This window comes from Podarcis bocagei, assembly GCF_964188305.1.
Source record: "Podarcis bocagei genome assembly, chromosome: 2".
Classification (NCBI taxonomy): domain Eukaryota; kingdom Metazoa; phylum Chordata; class Lepidosauria; order Squamata; family Lacertidae; genus Podarcis; species Podarcis bocagei.
The window spans coordinates 98130678-98147808 of NC_138126.1; the positions used below are offsets into that span (position 1 = coordinate 98130678).

General features: G+C 44.1%; 1 protein-coding gene across 4 annotated transcripts in view; it reads right to left on the reverse strand.

Moving 5' to 3' along the window:
* LOC308582175 (unconventional myosin-XVB-like) overlaps positions 1–14403 on the reverse strand; it is a 66958-nt gene extending 52555 nt beyond the window's left edge. The window contains exons 1-9 of one of the 4 annotated variants that reach the window (XM_081185063.1): positions 14286–14403; positions 11519–11644; positions 10087–10164; positions 9125–9279; positions 8873–8918; positions 7462–7586; positions 6798–6915; positions 5673–5848; positions 5366–5459 (exon numbers count right to left, since the gene is read on the reverse strand). In XM_081185063.1, the coding sequence (XP_081041189.1) occupies positions 5366–5459; positions 5673–5848; positions 6798–6915; positions 7462–7586; positions 8873–8918; positions 9125–9279; positions 10087–10164; positions 11519–11644; positions 14286–14321 (954 nt within the window). In that variant the 5' untranslated portion in view covers positions 14322–14403. Of the gene's footprint in view, positions 1–5365; positions 5460–5672; positions 5849–6797; positions 6916–7461; positions 7587–8872; positions 8919–9124; positions 9280–10086; positions 10165–11518; positions 11645–14285 lie in introns of those variants that run through there. The other 3 variants (XM_081185062.1, XM_081185064.1, XM_081185066.1) reach the window with 3 other exon arrangements.
* Positions 14404–17131: the final 2728 nt, after the last annotated feature.

The window sequence follows — 17131 nt, forward strand, 5'->3', positions numbered from 1 at the left end:
ACAAGGAGAGGGAGGTTCTGCAAGTCTTAACAGTGAACTTTGAGACCTTACACTGTTGCGTTTTCTTTCCTAAGTGCCGAGTGTATTCATAAAGTAAACACTGAGGGCAGGAATGATGAAGCCAAAGCACAGCTTTGTGGTGGTTTCCTGGGAAAGAAGAGCCGGGAGCTATTCAGGCTGGGAAGGACAGGTGCACAGCACATGCTCAACTCAGGCAGAACAGCAGGCTAGGAAGCCTTGAACTACATGCATATCACAGAGCCTCCCAGGACTTATCACCACACACCTGGCAGCCATTTTCCTGGTACTTTCAGAGGCAATCCTTGCCATGGCTTTTGGCCCCCTGAGCTTTCTTTTCTCAGGGCGAGTCAAAAAGCAATTTAGCCAGTAGCATTGGATGGTACACCAGGATGATGTTCTCTGCTTATCTGGGAGTCCCAGAGAACAGGTGGAAAGGTGTGTCAGAGTTTCTCATGTTGACCTTGTACCTTCCCACATATTAACTGCATCACATTTGAATAAGCCAGGGTTCTTCGTAGTTCCTGGAGATCAAGGCTGCCTGTGCTTTGCATGTAAGACACCTGACAAGTCTCATTTACACTCAGGGGTTGGGAACCTCAGGCTGAGACGCTGAATATGGTCCTCAGGCCTTTCTATAAAGCCTTTAAGACTCTCCCAAGCCCCTTCCCAGACCACAATCTTCACTGGCCCTGCTCTGTGCCCTCCTTGAACACACTTGCCTGAAGTGTGGTAATGCCTCTTACTTTCTAAGATAAAGAAAGTGTGGTGGCTGTACACACTTAGCATTCTATTTTAGAATCAATGGATACAGAGTACAGTTGTACCTTGGTTGTCAAACGCCTTGGTACTTGTCCGTTTTGGCTCCTGAATGCCGCTAACCCGGAAGTAAGTGTTCTGGTTTGTGAACGTTTTTGGGAAGCTGAATGTCCGACGCAGCTTCCACGGCTTCCGACTGAGTGCAGGAAGCACCTGCAGCCAATCAGAAGCCACGCCTTGCTCGGCAAACATTTTCGGAAGTTGAACGGACTTCCGGAATAGATTCCGTTCGACAACCAAGGTATGACTGTACTTGTATTTTCTATGTAGTCCTCACACAATCTACGCCTATTTCATATTTTTCTTCCCTAAAAATGCTCACTGAAAAAGTGGCTTCATTCCAAAAACAAAAGCTCATTGCAGATCCACACTGCATTACCTCGCAGTGAGTCCATTTTACAAAAGATGTAAAGGTAAAGGACCACTGGACAGTTAACAAGAGGTCAAAGGCGACTATGGGGTGCGGCACTCATCTTGCTTTTCAGGCCAAGAGAGCCGGCGTTTGTCCGCAGACAGCTTTCCAGGTCATGTGGCCAGCATGAGTAAACCGCTTCTGGTGCAAGAGAACACCGTGAGGGAAGCCAGAGCACACGGAAATGCCGTTTACCTTCCTGTCGCAGTGGTACCTATTTATCTACCTGCACTGATGTGCTTTCAATCTGCTAGGTTGGGAGGAGCTGGGACAGAGCAACGGGAGCTCACCCCGTTGTGGGTATTCGAACCACCGACCTTCCGATTAGCAAGCCCAAGAAGCTCAGTGCCACCTGCTCCCTTGCAACAGATGTAGGCAGCTCTGGTGGGGAGGTGTATCCATACCCGCTCAGTGACATTGTGAGTAGGCATATACCACATTCACCCTGGCCACTTCCTTCTCTGTTCACCTGGGGCATGTACAGCAAGCAAAAGGTTCCAAATAACCTAATCAAAGGGAAGGTTTTTCAAACATGTATCCAATAACCATACCCGTCCCTGTGGATGGCAGGATCCAGATTCAATTTACGCAGAAAGCAGCATGTTTAGGATGAACACGAATGATTCCAGATTGCAAAAAGCGAAGTTTTTTTGTGCTGCGAACCAGTTAGCGCCCACACGCAGCCCTAGTGTATGCATAGAAACCTCTGAACGGAATGCAGCTGGCTATACAAAAGTGATGGTCACATTTGTTGCTCCACCCACTTTTGCCTCTATCCATCTTCACCAACCAATAGAATGAGGCTACCCACAGGGTTACCAAAACAAAACTATCGTTAGAAGGCGCTCCCCAAATTAAAAGCCCAGGGGTGGGGGGTTGCTTTTTAGCCAGAATATACATGCTTTAAAAAAAAAAAACCACCAATGACAATGAGCGCTAGCCTCGGTTTCTTTTCCAAGTTTCATCTTCTCCCAAGTCATGACTGCTGGTGAAAATGCTGAAATTTTCTAGTATAGTAACACCAGTAATACCCCAGCACTTGTAACAAATATTTTAGAGATATAAATGAAGTTGTCAGAGCACAGCAGGCGTGTGTTCAGGGTGTTTCTCAAAAGATACACACATGATTAGTGCTCACAGCCGTTCTGGGAGTTGGGCACACATTATTCTGGACTAACCTCACACAAAGATTGAGACCACCTGAAAATTCCAGTAGCCAGATGTGGGTGACACAGGTCCAAACTGGGCTACTCCCTAGGCAAGTTTTTGGAAATGCATTACAGAGACTCTTACTCTAATCTACTGTCTCCACTAAAAAAGCCACCTTGGATCCATAGCTAGTTGCATCCTCAATTAAAAAAGCTTCTTGATCAGGCATAGGCAAACTCAGCCCTCCAGATGATTTGGGACTACAACTCGCATCATCCCTAGCTAACAGGAACAGTGGTCAGGGATGATGGGAACCATAGTCCCAAAATATCTGGAGGGCCGAGTTTGCCTATGCCTGTTCTTGATCTTAGCATATCAGGAAGAGGTCTTCATTCAACATTCCAATCTGATGCACAACTTTCTACATGAACAGAGTTTCAAAATAAATAAATAAATGACTCCACACGACTCCTAAAGAGGTTCAGCCCAGATTTCTACCATTCAAATCGACCACATCATTCTGCCCTGTGTATATAATGGTTACAATCAGGGCTTTTTTTCAGCCAGAACTCGCTGGAACTCAGTTCTGGTATCTCTCAGGTGGGCACCATTGTCATTATAATAGAACAAGGGAGCTGTTCATGGTGAGTTTCGGCACCTCTGTTTCCCCCGCTCTTCGACCAGTCCTACTTTGTCTTTGCAAACTAAATTTTTATTGATTTTCAGTACACATACATACATTCATAAATTACACATATATAGGTTACATATTTAACTTAGGCTCTATCATGCCTCTGACTTCCCTCCATTTCTTTGGTAAGTATCAAATAAAGTTCTAATATCACGTACTCTATATATCTTATTATCAACTACATGCTGTAAGAGTTATTCCAACCCTACCAGTGTCTTCAAAGATTTACAATTGTTTCTTATATACATCAAATATTTACTCCAATTTTCTTGAAACTTCTGCTCGTCCTGATCTCTTAATTTTCCTGATAGTCTGGCCAGTTCTGCGTAGTCCATCATTTTAACCTGCCAGTCCATTATATTCGGTATTATGTCTGTTTTCCAATTCTGAGCTAACATATTTCTGGCTGCTGTCGTGCCATATAAAAAGTGGTTTTTATATTTTTTTTTCAATTTCCTTTCCAATCAATCCCAGTAGAAAAGCTTCAGGTCTTTTTGGGAAAGTATATTTAAAGTTTTTTTAAGTTCGTTATAGATTAGTTCCCAAAAGCCCTTCACTTTACTACAGGTCCACCACATATGGTAGAGGTCACCCTCTACCTCTCCACACTTCCAACATTTCTTATTTTTTGTTCTATACATCCTTGCTAGCTTTACCGGTGTTAGATGCCATCTGTAGATCATTTTCCACAAATTCTCTTTTAAAGCAGTACAAGCCGTAAATTTCATGTTTACATTCCATAGTTCTTGCCACGCATCAAAATCGATATTATGGCCGAAATCAATAGCCCATTTAACCATAGCTTCCTTTATCTCTTTGTCTTTCGTATACCAATCCAATAATAAATCGTATGCTTTTTATAATAATTTATTTTTACCTTCTAGAATATCAATATTAAATTTAGATTTCTTATCCTCGAATCCCTTTTTCCTTTTATCTTCTTTTAGTAGATCATTAACTTGGTGATACTGTAACCACCCTGTATATAAATTCTCTACCTCTTTATACGGTTTGAGTTTTATATCTTGATCTGTCTTTTTGATTAGTTCTTCATAAGAAGCTTTTTTTCCCCTTCCATATTAACTTTTTTGATAGTTAAAACTTCTATTGGTGAAATCCACCAAGGGGTTTTCCTTTCCAATAGGTCTTTGTTTCTTTCCCTTTGTTTCTTTCTCCCAGTCCTACTTTGTCAAGGTGATGTCTGCTCTTCGCAATAAACACCCTCTGCTCACTCAGAGAGATATTTACAGTTCTTTATTAACATATGTGCAAACAGCTACAATTCCTAATCATGCATCTGAATCCAAGGAGTCAGATTCGGGGAGCGGCTTCCTTTGGTTCCTTCTCCAACATAGCAGGCGTGGGAAAGCACCGCTTCCCCTTCTCTTCCTGAACTTCCTGGTTGGTGACAGGGCTTTTCAGCATCAGAGAGCTCTGTATTTCCCTTCTGATTCTCTCCTTGCTCTGATACTCCCCCTTCCCTTGCCCCAAGGGCGTTCCCTCTCTGTCCCGTGACATACTTCCAATAACAGAATGCCCTGAAGTGCGTGAACAGCATGTGGATAGCCCACACAGAGAAACTGCTTCTCTTTTCTATATCTTCTGCTGGACCTCCGGACAACTTTGAAGTACGACCATCTCCACTATCATTCACTGTTGCAAGCATTAACTTGCTAACTTGCCTTGCTTTCTGTTGTTGGGACCTTGTCTAAAACGTATGTGCCGAGTATTCCCATGTCACACTGTTGTTGTTGTTTAGTCGTGTCCGACTCTTCATGACCCCATGGACCAGAGCACGCCAGGCACTCCCTGTCTTCCACGGCCTCCCGCAGTTTGGTCAAACTCATGCTGGTAGCTTCGAGAACACTATCCAACCACCTCGTCCTCTGTCATCCCCTTCTCCTTATGTCTTCCATCTTTCCCAACATCAGGGTCTTTTCCAGGGAGTCTTCTCTTCTCATGAGGTGGCCAAAGTACTGGAGCCTCAGCTTCAGGATCTGTCCTTCCAGTGAGCACTCAGGGCTGTTTTCCTTCAGAATGGATAGGTTTGATCTTCTTGCAGTCCATGGGACTCTCAAGAGTCTCCTCCAGCACCATAATTCAAAAGCATCAATTCTTTGGCGATCAGCCTTCTTTATGGTCCAGCTCTCACTTCCATACATCACTACTGGGAAAACCATAGCTTTAAGCCATGTCACACACAATCCCTCAAATAAAACCTTATAGCAGAAAAGTATATTACCTATTGCATTGCCAATTGTCAGTAACCCTATTACCTGGTATTGCCTCCTCTTATGAGTCAGTGGTCTAGAGACGAGCATGGCCACCCCAAACCGCATCAGGGTCTTCTTCAATCTTTGGTACCGTTTCCTGGAGGTTACAAAGAAAAGGGGAAGTCAGGAAACAAGAGACAACTGTGAGAATGTGGTGGGGGGGGGGACTTTCTAGCCAGTCCCACTGAAATCAGTACACATGATTGCACCAGGACTGAATGGAGTTTGGCCTTTCATTTAATGCTAAAAACAGTTCAGTTCTGTGGCCTTCAAGCCTTCCAACAGCACTACAACCTTTGCACTTTCTGACCTTGCCAGGTAACCCCGGAAATGAGCCTGGATGACCAAGGCCTTCTCCTTGAAGACCTGGAACCGCCTATGGTTGATGAGGCCTCTGAGATTGCGTTGAAGGGTAACAATTGCCCAGCTCAGCTTTTGATTCCATCTTCTCTCTAGCATCTGCCTCGCTTTTTCCTTCAAGAACACCTGGGCGGGGAAAGGAGGCAATAAAGAACATTGCTATTTGCAAGTGAACAGCCCTAATTATTACCTACGCCCAAGTCTTCAATGACCAATTTGTCAAAGACTATGCAAATAAATGAATCTAGTGAGTGTTTATTTCATATTTACTTTCTTTCTCCAGTCGAGCATGAAGAGTTGCTGAGGCTCAGTGTATATATTTGATTTATACCAAAATATTTATTTTACCAGTTAGCAACTAAAAGAGCCCATTTAGGCTAACCACCTTTTCCAGCCTAAGGGCAGCATTCCTTTTGGGCAACCTCGAAAGGACCACATGCCAGTGGTGAAAGTGGGTAGAGCAACAAATGTTCATTTTATCTCTGTACAGTTAGTTCCAACACACACCCTCTATCCTCCATTCAGATAAGTAAGAGTCGCTATCAGAGTGTAAGGACACATTACAGGCAAAAACATTTGGGTCAGTGAAGGGTATGGCCTGATAGAGAGTCTTGGAGGGCCAAAATTGGTCCCTAAGCCTGGAGATTCCCCAAGTCTCTAATCCAGTTGCCCCTTTGGAATCAAGAGCCTTTGTAGTATAGTGGCCAGGTGTTAGACCAGGACCTTCAAATCCCCACTTGGCCATATAAGGAATTAGGCAGTCCTTGAGATACCCTGGACCCAAGTTGTTAAGGACCTTGTAAATCAATATAAGAACCCTGAACCTGGCCTGGTAGCGTATGACTAGCCAGTGAAAGCTTTCGAGCGCTGGAGTTACATGCTGACGATAGTTGTTGTCTTCATCAACTGTCTATCTGCAGCATTTTGCACCAGGCCAAGGGTAGCCCTGTACAGAGCACATGGCAGTGATAAGAGTCATGAGGTTACCAAGAGAATGCACACCCCCCCATGAAACCAACAGCATGCACACGGTCTTTCATAAGTTGCGGGGAAGAGAAGCGCTAAGGCACACCACCTTGGTGACTCCAATCTGATAGAGCTCCGAGAGATCTCCCACCACCTGTGAAAGCACTGCGGCGCAGCCATCTCTCTCCTGCAAGGAGTTCTGCCCTCGGCCAGCCAGGACTCCATACCTGATGAGCAGAAAGGAGACAGAACCATCTGCTAAAACTCCTTCAGCACAGGGTGTTACAGAGAAAGGAAGCAAATCCCAGCACTTCAGGAGCCAGGGACAACCTGTCTATGGAGCATTTGTTCTGATTTGTTTGCATGGTGGTTCTATGCTTTCCAGTGCATTTTTCCTTACCACAAAGTTCCAGGCTTTCAGAAACCTCCCTCTTTCCCACCCCTCCAACTCCCTAATGTCAGATGAAGAGTCTGCAGAGAATGTCCAAATGTAGGGTCAACTGCTGTATCTTCTGAGTATGGCTCCTATAGTCTGGAATAACACCCGATTTTGACCCTGGAAGTCTTTTCCAATTAGTGTTCTAAAACTTTTGAAGTTGGCTGCGAGAGCCGCTGTGTTTTATTGCTCCAACTGTTTGGTTTGGCGTGCGTGATTTACTATCGTTATTGCATCTTAAATTGTTATTATGTTATTGGTGTGCCTTTCTTTTACAACGTTGTGTTAAAATAGGAGGAGGGCCCCTATGTGTTAAAATAGAAGGTAACAGGCTCACCTGATTAGGAAATGGCGGAATGGAATGCGGATGGGATAACCTTCTTTCTTGATGCATATGGCCTCCAAAATCCCAGAATGCCTTAGCTGAGAAGCCACATATTCAGTATCAAATATGTTTGGCACCTGAAGTTTAAAGAGAATGGTCTCAATTAGCCAAATAAAGAAGGGAACAAGGACAAGACACAGAAAGGCCACTGGAAAGAACCAGTACCTTGTCGGCTCCCCCCACAAATTACCGGTACATCTGTGATCCCTGGGCTTGTCCACATCCGAACAACATGTGGATATTCCTGTGCTCCTGTCCTGGACATTTCCCCTCTTTAATTGGAGGTCTTTTCCCAATTCCAACTTTCCAAAGATTTTAAAGGAAAAGCACATTTAAAGTGGGGGGGGGTTAGATAAAGGACAACACTGGGGTGAGGAAGACATCATACGGACACCCTTGCATTAAAGGGATGGATAATGCAAATCCATGGCTACCCAAATGGCTTGTGTCAGGGCAGCCTATGTAGAGTAAGACACCAGCCCTTCTTAGGTGTTATAGTCCACATGATTACTATTTACTGGGTGGCTGAGATTTTGAATACATGAGAGAGAATATTGATACAAGACCTGCAATGAGCAAAACAGTTTCTCATCTAGCTTCCAAATACAGTCATACCTCGGGTTAAAGTTGCTTCAGGTTGAGCGTTTTTGGGTTGCACTCTGCGGCGACCCGGAAGTAACCCAGAAGTTTCGCTGCTCGCGCATGCGCAGACGCTCAAAATGACGTCACGCACATGCACAGAAGAGGCGAATCGCGACCCGCGCACGCTGCGTTTGCTTCAGGATGTGAGCGGGGCTCTGGAACGGATCCTGTTCACATCCAGAGGTACCACTGTATACGTAATTTGACACTGTTTCTAGCAGAGGAACTAGATGGACATCTAAAGTGTCCTTTGTTTTTACAGCAAGTTTCTAGCTTGTTTCTAGCCATCAGAATACGTGGGGTGGGCTGCCAAAACGTTACTGTGCTCAGGAGCAGACTTTCTGGTAATTGGACAAGCATCCATGGAACTGCCAATGGCAAAAGTTGATGGACGCTGTAGTTCAGCAACACCTGGAGATCCAGAGGTCCCCAACACCTGGGTTAGAGCATGTTTTCACAGAATCATAGAATTGTAGAGGTGGAAAGGACCACGAGGGTCATCTAGCTCAACTCCCGGCAATGCAGGAATCTTTCGCCGAACGTGAGGCTTGAACCCGTGACTGTGAGATTAAGAGCCCCATGCTCTACTGACTGAGCTATCCTTGAGCATGTGTATGGAAGAACTTTCCATTGATTTGCATAACTCAGCTGGGGCATTGTTTTGGTAGCATCTTAAAGACAGCCTCAGGTACAGCCTAGCCCTGCAAAGACCAAGTCTTACCTTTTTGGAATTAGGCTTGATACACCGAACAAAGAAAATGTGGCTCCTGTAGGATAGAGAGAAAAGAAGTAAAGTGCGTCCATTTTAAAACAGCATGAGATGTGGCTCCAAACTAATTCTCCATCTTCAGCACCACAGCTCACTGAATGGGTGATCAGCAGCTCACTCTTTGACCTCGCCTTCCCACAGGCTCATGCTTCGTGCCGTGAGGTGGCAACACAAATTGGTGGTAGCACCACCACATTCCCTCACCTGTCTAGTTTAGCTGTGAGATCTTGCAAGGAGTGCTGGAATCTAGACACTAACGTAGAAGCTTGATGCGTCGGCCCTTGGACTCTAGTTCCACTTCCCGGTTCTCTCTGGTTCATCTGCTGTTCCTTCACTTTCTCAAAAAGGTGGGACACCAGCTTCAGAGAGGTGGGCAAAAGAAATCAAAGTTTCAGAATAAACTTAGAACATTTAGTTGAAACGTTAGCATGGAGAAGGACCAGCTCCCTCCATACTCTGCCAATGAAAAAAGCAAAGAGCAGTTTTCAAACAATCCAATAGATCAACAAATAAAATAAAACTTTTATTATAGCCTCTTAGAACATATGTCCTTTACATAAGGTTGTACAATTACACAGTACAGTGGAACCTCTGGTTAAGAACTTCATCCGTTCCAGAGGTCTGTTCTTAACCTGAAACTGTTCTTAATCTAAGATACCACTTTAGCCAATGGGGCCTCCTGCTGCCGCCGCGCTGCCGGAGCAGGATTTCTGTTCTCATCCTGAAGCAAAGTTCTTAACCCGAGGTACTATTTCTGGGTTAGCGGAGTCTGTAACCTGAAGCATCTGTAACCCGAGGTACCACTGTGTTCTTTATATATAAAAGTTTGATCAACCAGTGCTGCTTATGCAAAAGATGAAACCATAGATGCAGATGTTTGCACCAGTTATAAAATAAATCTAAAAATAAACCAATTCCTCTCTGAAACAAACAAACAAAACAAAGCTATCTTGGAACAAGGGAGTGTCATGTGAAAGCATATACACCTCAGGAGTGATTTTTCTATCCACCAGGAAACTGGTATACAATTAAGTGTCTCTTGATGTCTACCAGTACCGCAGCACAAAGAAATTAGTATTAGACAGAGCTCTACGTCTCTTGACTGTGAGATCATAGGAATAGTCTGCAGTGAAGCATAATAATTAACCCAAACTATTTGATTGTACCTTGTGGTGGCTGTGGGAAAATATCTCCAGGACCTCTGTGCGTAACAGATCGTGGTTTTTATTCAGAAATTTGTGGACCTGTAAAGCCAAATTCCACATCACTCTCATTTGTTTTTAAAAACTACGTTAACAGAGCTTCTGAGGCTGCAATCCGATACCAACTTTCCCACTTACCTAGGAGTAAACTCCCCTGAAGTCCATCAATGGGACTTCTAAGTAGACATGTTCAGGAGTGCACTGTGAATCTCCTGTCAGTATAGTTCTTAGTTTACTTGCAATCCTGATTTCCAGCCTTTTCTGAGGAAGTTCTTCAACCCCAACTCTTGTTTTTGCAGATTAGAAACCAGGATAGCTGCCTGCAAAGCTGGAGGACCACTATCCAGTTAAATAAACAATTTTGCCCAACCCAAATCAAGTAATAATAATCAAGTCATAATTTCAGTTCTATTCCCCCCCCCCAAAAAAAATTGTCTAGCCCTTCTTTTTCTAAAGAACCATTCAATACAATGGACAGCGTTCAAGTAAGTTGTTGCATACCTGAAACAAGAACTACTCTCACAATGGGACTTCCCCCTCCATTGTCCCGTAAATCTGTTCTGGAGGGTTGGAGAAAAACCAAGATCAGATTTAGGGAAATAAGACAGGGGGAGTCTTATTGAGCGAGGGGACCTCATTCGGTGTATGCATACCCCATTTAGTGCTACTTAGAATTCTACTCTAGATAACAGATTGGAAGAGGACAAATTGAAAGAGCAGTACAGTGGTACCTTGGGTTAAGAACTTAATTTGTTCTGGAGGTCCGTTCTTAACCTGAAACTGTTCTTAACCTGAGGTACCACTTTAGCTAATGGGGCCTCCTGCTGCTGCCGCGCGATTTCTGTCCTCATCCTGAAGCAAAGTTCTTAACCCGAGGTACTATTTCTGGGTTAGTGGAGTCTGTAACCTGAAGGGTTTGTAACCCAAGGTACCACTGTATGCATGTTTAGAAGGCACTTTAAGACTATTAAATTTGGGGTTGCAAAACTGTGAGCTCTTTGGACACCCCTGTTGGGTGACCAATCCAGAGTGAAGAGACTGATACAACCAGGGCTCTTCCTTTGGATTACTAGCAGTAAAGTGGCACTTGTGTACGCTGATGTCCAGAACCTCACCAGATGAAGTTGTGGCAAATTGACATGTCCTACTTCAGTCATAGGCAAACTCTGGCCCTCCAGATGTTTGGGACTACAATTCCCATCATCCCTAGCTAACAGGACCAGTGGTCAGAGATAGGAATTGTAGTCCCAAACATCTGGAGGGCCGGAGTTTGCCTGTGCCTGTCCTACTTGCTTGGGTGAGCAAAAGTTGCTTTGTGCTGCTTGAGCTAGGCAAACAAGCGCAGGTTAAATAGGGGAAGCAGGGGATGTTGGGAGGGGAGCAGGCTCCTATATACCTGGTAGGTAACTGGTCCTGCATAATGCTGCACAGTGAAGACAGGCAAAGGCAGCTTCGGCTTGACGTACCAAGAGCTGTTGGCATGATGGTAATGGCACTTCTGCAAGAAGGTGTGGTCTGTGGCCTGGATAGGAAAGAAAACTCTCTCACACAGCAAAATAACAACTAGAAGTTGGGCATTTCGGCTGTGTGCATGCTATACCTTTCAAGCACATTTGGAAGAACATCCCCCCCCCCAAAAAAAAGAATGCTGGGCAATGCAATGTAGCCCTCACAGAGCAGGCATATACTTTAAATGTATAGTGCATATGCAGCCATTGTGTCACCAACCCCATGATGTGGAATTGTCTACCAGCCAAGATTTGGCAGGTATCCTCGCTTTTGACTTTTAGGCATCTTTTCAAGACTTTTTTTTATGCTGACAGGTCTATGCTGCTGTTTGAAGCTGTTTTGACTGGCCAGTGATTGTAATGATTGCTTTTTTAATGATGTTTTATTGCTGCAAACCACCTTGATATTGCAGTGTATAAACTGTGGTAGATAAATGCTTTTAGAAATAAAAACAAACAAGCAAATAACAAGCAAATTGGTTTATCTGTGGGTTTGGATCCCTAAACATTAAAAATACCTCCACATGCTACTAAATTTGCTTGTTATCATGCCATTTCAATAGGACATGGGGTTCCCACTGTGGCCCACGGACCAGGTGGCTCACAGAGTGCCTGTGAAAAACACTTAGAATTCGAATTCTATGGAAACCAAGTGGTAATACAATATAAGAAATAAAAGAAGCAATAAAATACAATAAACATCATATCAACATCCAGCACAGAGCATTACATTTGGCAGGGGGGGAAATATTGCATGGCCCACCAAAATCTTCAGCGATTTTCAAGTGGTCAGTGGGAAGAAAAAGGTTTGGGAACCACTGCTATATGATACAAGTACAAACTTATATTTAAGGGATTCTTAGTGCTAAACTTATATTAGTTCCCCCATCTGGTACCAAGTACAGTGGTACCTAGGGTTAAGAACTTAATTTGTTCCAGAGGTCCGTTCTTAACCTGAAACCGTTCTTAACCTAAGGTACCACTTTAGCTAAAGGGGCCTCCCGCTGCCGCCGGAGCATGATTTCTGTTCTCATCCTGAGGTAAAGTTTTTAACCGGAGGTACTACGTCTGGGTTAGCGGAGTCTGTAGCCTGAAGTGTCTGTAACCTGAAGCGTCTGTAATTCGAGGTACCACTGTACTGGACTGCTGCAAAGTAAAAAGACAGTCTAATCCTGTTTGCCACTTCTTTATTCTCTCTACAGGAAAGGGAGACGTTCATGCTAATTCTGGAGAAAGGGAGTGCACTGCTTGCTCAGCAGGGTGGTGCCAAGGGTCAGCATGGCCAGGCATCTGCCAAAGGCCCACACCACAGGAAGGGGGCCTACTGGAAGAAGCCTTCTGGACTTGCAGCAGTGAGGAAGCAGACTCACAGGAGGGAGGGTGACTTGCCCAAGGCAACTCTCCAAAACCTGGATCTAACACCAGGCAGTGTGTGTGTGGAAATCAAGTGTCCTCAGAACAGAAGCTTCCTTTGGAGGAAAGATGTCTGAATCTCCTGCAACAAATGAATACCAGCTGAGCAGTCAGAAATCTAGAAAGCAAATATTTATTAAATAATGTCCACAGCTGTTCTATTTTATCATGCCTGCCAACTTCCAACTTTTTTTTTTTTTTGGCAGATGGTCATCTCAAGAGAATTGGAAAATGCCTTCAAAATAGGCCAAATGACTAGACAACTGCACCAACACACACTCTGTTTAAATTATTAAGGTTTCTGCCAGAAGAGCAGTTGGCTTTTGAGAATGCCGTGTAGGAATCTATTAAATTTGGCAAAAGCAAGATAGTTACCCCCTAGGCACACATGCTTGCAAACACATATTTGGAACAGCATATGCCTGTGTTGAATGCCCATAACATGCAAACATGGTAGAGACCAGGCCAACCCAATCAGGGCTCCCTGACGCGCATCTGCTGGTGTTCAGAGATGAGTGTCTGTTGTACATACTTTGTGTGTTTGCTTTGTGGACGCGGGTGGCACTGTGGTCTAAACCACTGAGCCTCTTGGGCTTGCCAATCGAAGGCTGGAAGTTCGAATCCCCGTGACGGGGTGATCTCCCATTCCTCGGTCTCAGCTCCTGTCAACCTAGCAGTTTGAAAGCACACCAAAAAGTGCAAGTAGATAAATAGGTACCACTCTGGTGGGAAGGTAAACGGTGTTTCCGTGCGCTGCTCTGGTTTCGGTGTTGCATTGTGCCAGAAGCGGCTTAGTCATTCTGGCTACATGACCCAGAAAAACTGCCTGCAGACAAACGCCGGCTCCCTTGGCCTGTAAAGCGAGATGAGCACCACAACCCCAGAATCATCTGCAACTGGACTTAACTGTCAGGGGTCCCTTATCTTTACCGGGGCCAATGTGTCACCCAAGTACACACAGCAAATCTGATTAACAACTCTTGTCAAACTTTCTCTCTCTCTCTCTCTCTCTCTGTGTGTGTGTGTGTGTGTGTGCATGTTGCTCACCAGATCTAGGTATAACCTACCTCTTGTAACACTTCAACAAAATCCAATGTAAGAAAAATAACATTCTGAGGAAGAGGCACTCATGGACCCTCTTTGAGAGCACCCATTTTGCTCCCTCTCTACGAACCATCCGTCACAAAAATACCCCCGGACCCAACATGCAAATATGAAAAGGATATCTAATGAACTCCTGACCTGTGATAGTAAAGTCTGATCGTCCAGGATGCACATAATCCCATGGGGCTTTGCAGCTATCAGATCCAGGCAGGACTCGCTGGGTATCTTGGACACAGGACTCCAGATGAGGTCTTCTTCTGCATACTCCTCCTAGTGGTCAAAGATAATTCAAATGAAGCCTGCATCCATAATATCAAATGTGTCATTCTGTAAACCAGAGCTTTATCAAACTCTGTGCAGCAACACATTAGTGTGTCGGCTGCAGTGTGTGTGTCACATGAACGCTCCCCACACTCCTCCTGGAGCCGGAAAGGGGTTAGTTTAGCCTCTGGTTTGCTAGTAAAACTGAATTTGTCACAAAGTGATGCATTTCTAAAAAGTGTGTCACCAACATTAAAAGTTTGGAAAGCTGTGCTGTAAACTATTTCTTAATCTATGGTTCGGGTATCTTTTCCCAACAATACATACAAAAACACACCCTTTGCATGAGAGGTAGGAAGCTATGAGAAGACAGGTTGATAAGGAGGACTCTGTTTTCATGATTCAATGATGCTGGTTGGAGCCAGCTGTATACCTATCAAATCTTTGTGCCTTTATTCACAAACTAAAAGCCAAGATCTATGCATGAATTGGCCCCAACCAGCCACAATGAATCATGAAAAAAGGATTCAGACCTGCAAATGTACAGTATTGTGAATTTTTTCTTTATCAACTTGCCTTTTCAAAGCTGAAGCGCAATAACACAAAGCTGCCTCTGTGCAATGTAATGGTTCCCTCTTTTGCTCCAGGACAAGTTGTGCACCTACCTACATGTGCCTAGCTTTATATTTTACCTCCTCTTGGGTGATGACTATTCTGCTGAAGAAGTGCTGGAGGTGTTCATTGGCAAAGTTAATGCACAGCTGTTCCAGGCTGTTCACCCCAAGATCCTGTGGATACAAAGAAAGACCCAGACCTCTTTTGCTTCCGGCACACAAAGTCCACAAGGAAAGTGGCAGGTGGCACCTTGCATGAAGAAGAAGAAAATGGCAACAGACCCTCATGGTCTCAGCATATAGCGCTAACCAATTTTAATGGCTGAGACTTGGTAGGACTCTTGTCTACAACCTGCTGGCCGTTACAGTAGTTTTGCCCTGGAAATACTACAAGTTTATGGATCTAAGAGACAGTCCATATGCACCTCCTCTCCACTGCACTGTTCTTTCTGGTGGGCATTTGAATTTCCCAAATTTTCCAAAGTGAGAAGACAGTATAGAGAGAAAGAGATATATATCATACGTGCATTTGTAGCAAAAGGAACCATTCGTCAGTACAATTTTAGAACAATAGAGGTGTTGAGAGGGAGAAGCAAAACTGCTCTGACCTAAATACTTGTGGGGAGGGTATGCCACATAGTGGCCAGAGACAAGCCTTCATGAGTGCTCATTAAACTAATCATAACCAGATCTCTGGAAGTGCTGCCCGCTGTGTCCCAGACCCATAGCTGTCAACTTTTCCCTTTTCTTGCAAGGAATCCTATTCGGAATAAGGGAATTTCCCTTAAAAAGGGGGAAAGTTGACAGCTATGCCCAGAACTTCAATACAGACAAACTGCCAACATTCCCAATTTCGTGTGGCTGCTTTGCAGGCGACTCCAATGCCTACATGCCAACTGATCCTACATAGCAAATGTCAAGGGAGACTGCATGGAAAAGCACCTGCCAACGTATTTCCCGCAAGCAACTTCAAGAAGACTTGTCGCCAGCATTCATGCATACACTAGCACAGGGCAAAAACACAAAGCTGCCCTCAAAGACACTGTAAAGTAAACACAGGAAATGACCTCAAAGCCATATATGTCAACAATGCCAACAGTGCTGTCCATTTCCAACGGGGCCAGCCACTCATTGATTTTCATCAGCAGCCACTCAAAGAGCAGGGAATACAAAACTTTGGCGATTGCATCCCTGAAGAAGTGGAGAGAGAGCAATTTTATTTTTAAAGAAAAAAACAGAAAATATTGTTATTTGGATGAAAAGCTAGCAGACAGGCACCAGACAGATAAAAGCAATGAAGGTTACCTGGCATCTATAGCACTTTCTACTGACAATGGAGTGAATATCCGGTCATAATATGTTTCCTGAGGAGAGAGAAATGTTAGATATAGAGACTGATGGCATTTTAATTTCTCAAAATAGGAGCTTTTGGGCAATTTCAATCACTTTGTATAATAAAGATTTCTGCTCAGGAGTCTTTGGATTACAAAAGCTCTAATATGACTCTGCATCTTTGTTCCTTCTTTTCATCTGTAGGCATTCATGTTTGTACCCATAAACTGATATAATCTGCACCAGGATGAAAAACATGCATTCCTTTTCACCTTGTTTTGAAAATACCATATTTACTCGAGTCTAACGCACCATCAAATCTAGCAGGTGCTTTTCACATTATTTTGCTTTATTGGCTAGAACCAAATTAAACATACTTAATGCGAGTGAAGGCTTAAACCTGAACCAAACCAAAATCACAATTTGACTGTTTGATTATGCTCCAGCTAGGAAAATCAAGGAGTTTATTTGTTTTCCTAAAGACATTTACATCGGCATATAAAAAAAACAGTGCTTGCAAGATAGGACAGTCCTACGAATGTACAATAGATGGCACAGTGGAGCCAGCTACCAGTAGACGTTCTTTTCTGATCCCACTGCAGATAAACCAAAGGGAAGGCAGGCAGATAGGTTCTTGTATCTTGTTCCCACCCTTAACAAGGCAACGCAACACAATCCATATCACTTAAATACAAAATCCTCCTCTGTGAAATGCATGATGAGAAGAAGCAAGACGTGCCAGCAAGAGAAAGAGATGCTCACAGTGACTCGGTGGGT